The sequence below is a fragment of the Bidens hawaiensis genome, unplaced genomic scaffold (assembly GCF_021521415.1).
Source record: "Bidens hawaiensis isolate Kalapana, Puna unplaced genomic scaffold, B.hawaiensis_p1.1 tig00013993_1, whole genome shotgun sequence".
In the NCBI taxonomy this organism is placed as follows: domain Eukaryota; kingdom Viridiplantae; phylum Streptophyta; class Magnoliopsida; order Asterales; family Asteraceae; genus Bidens; species Bidens hawaiensis.
Genome location: NW_027492202.1, coordinates 96,881 through 106,194, shown reverse-complemented (window position 1 = coordinate 106,194; position 9,314 = coordinate 96,881). Strand labels below are relative to the sequence as shown.

Here is a 9,314-nt window from a genome sequence, read left to right as displayed (position 1 = left end):
ACTTTCTAGCTGTCGAAGCACGAAATGAATCTGACCTGATCCATGACGATGTTTCCACGGATTTTCGAGATGAACGAACCACGTCTTGATCTTCTTCTTCGGCTGCTTGAAACCTGCAATGGTTTTCGGGGGGCGCGGAGGTGACTGCTAAGAAATCTAAAAGATCTCTTGTTTACAGACACAAAAATTGGTGGTGGCTCTTATTGAGCATGACCCTTTAATAAGGAGGTGGAGACCTCCTTATATAGAAAGTCTCATGGCCACCATCATGGTACCCTAATGGGCCTAGCCCAGTTAGGGTTACCTCCACAAAACCCCCTCAGCCCAATAACATTGTATTAGTCCATATAATAAAATAAGCCAAACATAATAAATTTAGGGTCGTAAAACCGGGTTTAGTACCATACCCCTACACTAGCATCGTTTCTTCTCAAACCAGTGAACGACTTGTATAACACTAGACATATGATTAGCGTCACAACATAATTTAATATTTTTGTTTGCATATTCCTATAAAGGAATCATCATCTTCGCATGCTGGCGTGGATCTAGGGGTGCATAGAATACCCCTCAACTTTAACCGGAATTGCAATTAGGTTAAATTTTTCCTTCGGTTTATGTATTCGGATACCCATGTGCAAATGTTATGATACTCCTAGGTTCAAAATACATTTTGGGATACCCCTTAAAATTTTCTTTTAGATCCGTTACTGTTTATAGGTAGATCGGTCGTCTAAACTTGAATCCAAATAGTTATTCAAACTTTTAACACATGTTGCATGTCATATGCAACCAGGTTTATACTATACGGACACATGTTTTCCAATCGTATCAAGTACACTGGATCTAATATGTTCTGTATACATGATCATATTCTTCTCTCTTTTTTCTTTTCTCATTTTCTGTAGTTTTATAATAAGAAAGCTAAAGGAGAAATATTTTTTGTAATTTAAAATAAAAAGGTAGTGAAGAATTTCAGGAATATAAGTCGGTTTAAATGCAATAAATGGAATAAACAACTTTTTGGAAAAGAAACGTATTGTGTGTATGTAATTTGATAATTAGTTCACTTTATTAACAAGGCTGTCATGTCAAAATTTGAGTAACTTTTTCCACTCTTCTCTGCAGGTTTAACCTTTAAACCTTTAAAGCCTTTTCTCTCTTGATGGACATTTAAGACACCTTGTATTTAAACAGGAACATCCACTCATACTATGTCATATAGTTTACTAGTAATATGCCATGTCTTTCTAAATAAAAAATCTAATTAATACAATACTACAATTCAGATTTTAGCTATAATGCATATGGATCGGCTTTTGTTTGTCGATTCATACAGGTATGTTAAAAGTCACGTGTTTCTTTTACACAAACGATTCAATAAGAGGAACAAGAGAGAGAAAAGGGACGGATCCGTGACTTAGGTTGGGCACATGAGTTGCACATTGTCACGAAATAATCTTTTTAACTCTCATGTGGCAATTAGATTCGTTCTAAGTAGCTAGCCTTGTTGATGCTATGATTGGATTTTACAACGAAGGACTATATATGTAGCGATCTTGATTCAATTGACTCAACATGGAAGCACTAGATTGTGAGTACACAACGGGTTTTTTATTACTTATCAAGGTTTACAAGATGTTTTTAGATTTTGGAGCTTGAGTTATTACAAATCAAGAAAATCAACTCTATAATGTACAACATTCAAGCATCTATCATGCAAGCGTTGCTGGAACATAGTTGTGTGGTTATGGAGTATTTGGAGCAACATGTTTTGCGTTCAAACTGTTCAGAAAAAATCTACATGACGGGAATTGTGATATCGTAGATTTAGACGTGACAAAATGCTCTCATAAAGTTTAACAATGTTACAATAATTATATGAGACATTTATGTTAACATTGCTAGAAATGGTGTCCTTAGTTTACTCACGTCGTAACAAATATTTAAATTCTATTCATTATTTTGTGTACAATATATTAATATGTGATATAGTTGTCGAAAAAATGATCACAATTGTTGAAAAAAAGGAAAAAGTTTGTGTTGGCATCAAAGCGTGTAGACTAATTACCTGATTTTTATTACGTCAAAAACTAATGTACGATTATTTAATTTGTTAGAGCCTCTTCAATGCTATGCTCGTGAGCCCGTCCGCATCTAATGTGGTCAAATAGAGGCGTTAAAAATGAAGAGTGAGATGTGGGTCCCATGAGTCTTTGAGTGTTATGTAAATTATCAGCATACCTTTTAAATGTATAATACAAAATTAAACAAGATGAGTTTATTCTAAAAAGTAAACTGTTATGTAAAATAAATATAAAAATGAGGTTATAATTAATAAACATATTGTGAAAAGAAAATAAGTGTGTTTGAAAGATCAATGGTTATCATGTGTGTGAGTGTTAGTATTTGGGATGCTATTTTGAGAATACTAGATTTGTTGATCCTACAACCTATAGGTCCTAACTTCAAAATTTACTCCCAAATGACAAAAACACCTTTTAAGGGGTTCCTGGTCGTTGTTCCTAGAAAAAAGAGTAGTCATTATTTTGATTTTTCATGGAACTCTATATTGGTTGAGATCGAGTACGTACTTTACTTTATGCAAAAGCAATTGACGACTAATTATTAGATGCTTGATAGACAACATGAAAAGAAAGCTTAGCTTTACTGTGATCCAGATGGATGTAATATACACAGTCAAGGTTAATTGGAGCTTTAGTTTCTCTTACACTTGTTCATCTTTTCTCTAAGTTCATTTTCCGATTATGTGAAAGAGGGAATGCAACTTTGTTTCATTCAAACACTCCTTTTGTAGCATTGGACAGAAACAAACACTTTACATTCAAATTATTTGGTTTTCTCTCTCTTTGTATTTTTTTTAGGCCACCATCATACAAAAGATAGAAGCATCTGTCTTTTTGACTAGATATACGTACATCGATGAATCATCTTCAATATAACAGAAGATATATAGCTAGTGTATGGTACCTAAGAAATATTTATTATCATACTATTTTTTACGGAAACTTTCATTAAAACATGTCACATTAGCAAGACGTTAGAAGCTAACACAACAACTAGAAAGAGAAATTACACCATTTTATCTTAAGACAAACATCTAAAATCGACCTATTCTTAATCCAAATATATCGACCAACCACTTGATCTTTTCCACCACTTCAATCACTTAAAGAAGTTTTCAGGGAGAAAATAGCCTTATTATAAGCAAAAAACACAACACACATAGTTTTGAAAATGATTTCTAGCTAAATATAAGAAGTGTAACATTTTCACGCGTCTAAACAAATGGAGTCTAAGTTGTGACATCTGTTTTTTTGCATAAAAATATGCACAATCTATTTCCTATGTTGTAGCGCAATGAGAGAATGTCAATGAATCAATTTTAGGAAGGAAGATGAGGTGAAGGAGAGAAGAGTGACGTGAAAGAAAGAGAAGGTGAGAAAATTATTGAGTAAGAACAAGTGTCGTTAAATAAAATGAATAAGAGCTAGTAAAACCATAGAACCGGGGGGGGGGGGGGAGGGATAGTAAAACCTCAAATTTATCTCTTCATCATCATTTCTCAATCCTATTCACCATCTCAAAATTTGATAATAAATTAAATTTGAGGTTTCATGATTCACCCCATATAGTTTTTTTTAATGTAAATTTTTTTGTAAGTGAAAAAAAAAAGAAAATAAAGTATTATTTAAAGGGAACATTAAGACCAAAAAGTGTTAATGCAATAAAGTAAAAGGATTACATTAGTTGAAGAAAAAAAAAGTGGAAGATGATTGGAAAATGAATGTGGGAGATCTCTCGTTTGTTGTGTAGGAGAATATATGGTAATGTGGTTTTTATGGTTACTTTGCTCTAAATTCATTTACCATTCTTTATTTTAAAACTAAAGTATATAAATATGATGAACGATAAAAAGGATAGTATGGCAATAGTAAGTGGTGGTGTAATAGCTCTCCTTTCCATGCATTAGCACGCTTAGGATTGAGACAACTAACCCTACCATACTATCACACCTAGCATTTAGGCTTATAAATCTTGCTCACTTTAAAAATTACTACTATTCTTTGTCTTTTTTTAATATGTTTTCAAGTAAAAGATGCAAATGTATTTAATTTGGTTTGACGTATGGTCTCATCTGCCCCATTGTCAACAATTGGAATCTTCACAATGCAATAGTTTTAAAGATGAGACACATCATATAGATGTTAGAAAGAGACATAAGTGTAGTCAGAAATACGTGATTGATTTTTTTTATTTTATTTCGTTAAATTTAACTAAAGTTACAAAGCTATTTATATATACAAAACAAACAAATGAAACTTGCGTACGTACGAAACAACTATTTAGGATGGCACCCCTCATGTTCGAGGTGTATACAATCCCAACTTGGAAACCAAATCTGTGTGTGGATAACCAACAATACCCTTCGTGAACAAATCCGCAAGTTGATATATATGTACGAATGCGAAATAGCAAAATCAGACCATCTTGAAGTTTCTCTCACAAAATGATGCAATGGGGTTAAGTTTTTTTCCAACTCGGAGAGTGTGATGCAGGAGCAACTTTGTAATGATATAGACATATATTTACTTAAATTGTGAAGAATCGTGATATGAGGAGGCTAGAGACAAAGGACTGTGGTTTTCATTGTACTTCCTTAAGATATGAAACCACTAAACACCTACTAATGTGATTAAAGACATTAGGATTCCTGAATATGTCATACTTGGGAGCTTTTCATCACTCTAGATGTGTTAAAACCATACAACTTCGTCACCAGAGATGTGCTAATTAAGGCGGGATAATATACACGGGTTGACACTGAATTTGTGCTTTTGTAATGTAACTTGAAATTCCGTATTTTGTAATTCGAAATTTGAGAATTGGTAATCATACTTCACGAAATAAATATAATTTGCTAAATAATATGTATTTTCGTTGCAAGAAATTTAAGAAGTTTAAATTTATTTTTAAATATTTTTGGACCGTTTCGATGGATTACCGGCCAATCTGCCAGTAATTTTACACACTGGCCAAGTAAATGTCCATCATTAATCGTTAAAGTGTCCATAGGTGAATCCGTTGGAACTATATATCGGTGTTCCATAAAAAAAAGTATCACATACGATCAATATACCAACATAGTTTCACTGATGAATACTTTCACTAGTGCTCCGAAGAATTCTTCCATCGCCTAAGCTCCTGTTTTCTTGTAGCTAGTGTAGTGCAAACACGTTGTTGATGTGGTACTATAAAATATAAACATATATAATTGCAAAGGTTCTGTTTATACATCAAGATGACAATATCAATTCCACAAAACAAATATTCTGATCTATTTTTGAAAGGCGAGGTGAACAAATATAAATAAATTAAATTATAAACCCCATGTAGCAACCCACTATCAATAATCAAACTTAACTGGATATGATTATGAAGCAAAAAAAGAAATATATATTCTGATATGATTATGAAGCATTAACTATGTTATTTTAATCAGCATATGTTACTAATTAATATACATCTTGTTTCACAGTGACACAAAATTATTAAATCTTATTAAATAAAAACTCTAGTGTTGTAAAATAGAATATTCTCTCTCTCATGTTGTCAATATCCAAATCGTAGTTTGGATCCCTTATATAAATAAGAAAAAAAGATATTGGTGTGGATAAATACTGTGGCTTTCATGGTAGAGTGGATTTTAAAGACTAAAAGGAATACTCAACTGCAAGAAAATCGTACAAGGAAATTGTTCCTGATTCCTTTCAAAGTTGAGTTGCCTTTGGGACTGGTGAATTCTTCTTCCTGCTTGTCAGCACATGCATTCCACTTTCCACTACAAAATCCACTTTGGCCATCTAAATCTTACCTCACCCTCAAGCAAAGCACACCCCATCTTTCTCCTTAACTTAACTACTATTCCAAAATCAAGATTTTTCATCTTAAACTTAAAAGTCTTTATGTTATAGCTACCATCAACAATCAAACATGAGAGCTGGTGGTTTCACTATCCAACTAGCTTTAAGTGCAGATGCAACAACCATCATCAAACAAGCGGTCGCACTCGCACGCCGCCGTGGACATGCTCAGGTGACCCCTCTTCATGTTGCAAACAGCCTGCTTTCCTCCACCACTGGCCTCCTTAGAGTTGCCTGCCTTCAATCTCAATCCAACTCACACCCTCTTCAGTGTAAAGCTCTTGAGCTTTGCTTTAATGTCGCCCTAAATCGTTTACCGACATCTTCATCTAGTCCTATGCTAAATCCAAATCACTCTTCTCATCATCCTTCCATGTCAAACGCTCTAGTTGCGGCTTTCAAGCGTGCGCAAGCTCACCAGCGGCGTGGATCGATTGAAAATCAGCAACAGCCCTTGCTTGCTGTGAAGATTGAGCTAGAACAGCTTATAATATCGATTCTAGATGATCCAAGTGTTAGTAGAGTGATGCGAGAAGCCGGGTTTTCAAGTACACAAGTGAAAACCAATGTGGAACAAGTTGTTTCTTTAGAGTTATCCTCTCACACACCTCCTCCTATTGCTTCAAAAGATTTCACTCAACATAATCAAGTTACCGTGAGGAATGAGGATGTGATGTGCGTAATCGAAAATCTTGTAAACAAGAAGCGATCACAAAGCTTTGTGGTTGTCGGTGAATGCGTTGCTACCATTGAAGGTGTGGTGGCAAAAGTGATGGAGAAGGTTGATAAAGGTGAAGTTCCTGAAGCTTTAAAAGATGTTAAGTTTATAAGACTTCCTCTATTCTCTTTTGGTCAGCTTTCAAGAGGAGATGTAGAACACAAACTTGCAGAATTAAGGAGTCTAATAAAAGGTTATGTTCAAAGAGGGGTTGTAATTTATGTAGGGGATCTTAAGTGGATTGTTGAGCATAGGATTAGTTCATTGGGCCATGGGAGGGGATACTATTGTCCGATCGAACACTTGATTATCGAGTTGGGACGATTAGTTTCTAGCGTGAATGACGAGATTAACATGAAGATTTGGGTCATGGCTATATCATCTTTTCAAACGTACATGAAGTGTAGAAACGAAAACCCTTCACTAGACATTATCTGGAAGCTTCATCCTCTTACAATACCCACGGGGAGCTTAAGCTTGAGTCTTGTTACGGAAAGGTAATATTCGCTTACATGTATGGCGTGTTAAAGAGTCTCTTTCTCATATTTGAATCATGTATTCCTACGAAGTTCATTTTAGTATGAAACTTTATTTTCTTCTTCTTCCTACTTTTCCTTTTCATAGCATTCATAAAGTAACATTGATCATGATAAATACAGTAAATAATAACGTCTCTTATCATTAGAAATAAGTATATGAAATTTATGTCCAATGAATTTAATCTTCCTCACATGATGATACTTATAATTATAGTAATAACGAAGACAGGTGTGGAAGCAAGAATGGCGACAATGGTGATGTTCGAATGATGCTGGAAAGCGTAGAGGAGAAGCAACTTACATGTTCCTTCGATTGTGCGGATAATTTCAAAAGTGAAGCTAAAAGCTCAAGATCTTCAAGCCTCCCTTCATGGTTGGCTGATGAGAAAGTAGTAAATAATCAAGATCAGGTAAGTATCTTATTAAACCTAATGCTATACATTTTAACTTGGATGATAACAGTTATAACAATATAGGGTCTAATATTACTCTTATTTCTGAATTCAGGAATGTGTTTCAGTAAAAGAGTTGTGCAAGAAATGGAACTCAATATGCACTTCAGTTCATATAACCAAACCCTTGTTTCAAAGAAGCTTAAGCTTCTCTTCTGCTTCACAAGCTTCTTGCTTTTCCTATAATCACGAAAACCCTAATTCCAATACAACCGCAAAACTTTTGGATTTTACAGCCTTAGATAAAAACGCTGAACCAAATAATCTTCAAAATGAGGTAGAGCCCAGAAAATGGTTTTCATCAAACCCAAATTCCACTCCAAATTCAGCTTCTTCAAGTGATCTTATGGAGGTAGAATATGTGCAAAAGTTCAGGGAGTTCAATGGAGACAACTTGAAAGTTCTATGTAATGCATTAGATGAGAAGATTCCATGGCAGAAGGATATTGTTCCGGATATAGCGGGTACGATACTAAAATGTAGATCGGGTACGCTCAGAAGAAAAGATCACCAAAACTATGATGAACCGAAAGAAGAAACGTGGTTTTTCTTTCAAGGAATCGATTCACAAATAAAAGAGAAGATTGCTAAGGAATTAGCTAAGATTGTTTTTGGATCATATTTGAATTTCATTACAATTGCTCTCAGCAACTTCTCAACATCGCCAAGAGTGGATTCTACTGATGAACCGAGAAACAAGAGGTCGAGAGATGAACAAAGTTGTAGTTATCTTGAAAGATTTGCTGAAGCAGTGTCGGTGAATCCTCATAGAGTTTTCTTGGTTGAGGATGTAGATCAAGTAGATTATTTCTCTCAAATGCGTATCAAACGAGCTATTGAAAGAGGGAAACTAACACACTCGAATGGAGAAGAAGTTGGTTTTGGTGATGCGATAGTTGTGTTGAGTTGTGAAAACTTTAGCTCAAGATCAAGAACATGTTCTCCACCAGTGAAGCAAAAAGTAGAAGAAGGGAGCCCTTGTGCATCTTTGGATTTGAATATTTCATTTGATGAATATCATGAGGAGCAGTCCATATCCATGGATGATATAGGGTTACTTGAATCTGTAGACAAATGTATCAATTTCAACATTCAAGATTTGTCACTCTAGATCTTGAATCTTGAACTTAATATCCTATGCAATCATCTCAAATAAAAATGCGAAAACTATTTCTTACTTGAAATCTCTAGATATATATATCTCATTATCTCATGCAACTTTTTTTACTTTTGTTTCCAAGAACATTTTGGATTTCTAGATTGATTGAAGAATGGCTAAGTATGCATAGGTATTTATTGAAAGTGTTTATAGATCATATATAGGCATGCATAGCAAACTCAACCAAGCTTACAAATGTTTAAGTTTGCTGGAATGGCAAACAAACTCATCTAGTTCGCTACAAACTTAAAAGTTCACTCAGAAGAATAAAGCAAGACGAGTTTGTCACATTATTTTGTAGGCTTTTACACGAGTTCGTTACCTATTTGTACAAATAGTTTCAGAAAACGCTATAGGCTTAGCCATTCTTCAAACCATCTAGATATCCATTTTATTTTTGTTTCGTCATGTTTCATCCTAACATGACAGAAGATACCAAGTTTAAACTCTTAATGAGTTAATCTATCTTTGTGTATAAATAAACTCATAAAGGGTGCAACA

General features: G+C 34.4%; 1 protein-coding gene across 1 annotated transcript; it reads left to right on the top strand.

The window, feature by feature from the left end:
- Positions 1-5,779: 5,779 nt before the first annotated feature.
- LOC143545701 (protein SMAX1-LIKE 3-like) lies at positions 5,780-8,790 on the top strand. The gene is made up of 3 exons (XM_077037537.1): positions 5,780-7,160; positions 7,417-7,612; positions 7,710-8,790. The coding sequence occupies exons 1-3, from the start codon at positions 6,016-6,018 to the stop codon at positions 8,763-8,765; spliced, it is 2,397 nt and encodes a 798-aa protein (XP_076893652.1). The 5' UTR covers positions 5,780-6,015; the 3' UTR covers positions 8,766-8,790.
- The last annotated feature ends 524 nt before the right edge of the window (positions 8,791-9,314 follow it).

What these genes read in the sequence shown, in the direction of transcription:
- LOC143545701 (XM_077037537.1), top strand. Translation starts at nt 6,016, where the DNA reads ATGAGAGCTGGTGGTTTCACTATCCAACTAGCTTTAAGTGCAGATGCA. An exon ending in TTGAGTCTTGTTACGGAAAG is followed by an intron (nt 7,161 to 7,416) that starts GTAATATTCGCT and finishes TTATAATTATAG; the next exon opens with TAATAACGAAGACAGGTGTG. An exon ending in TAGTAAATAATCAAGATCAG is followed by an intron (nt 7,613 to 7,709) that starts GTAAGTATCTTA and finishes TTCTGAATTCAG; the next exon opens with GAATGTGTTTCAGTAAAAGA.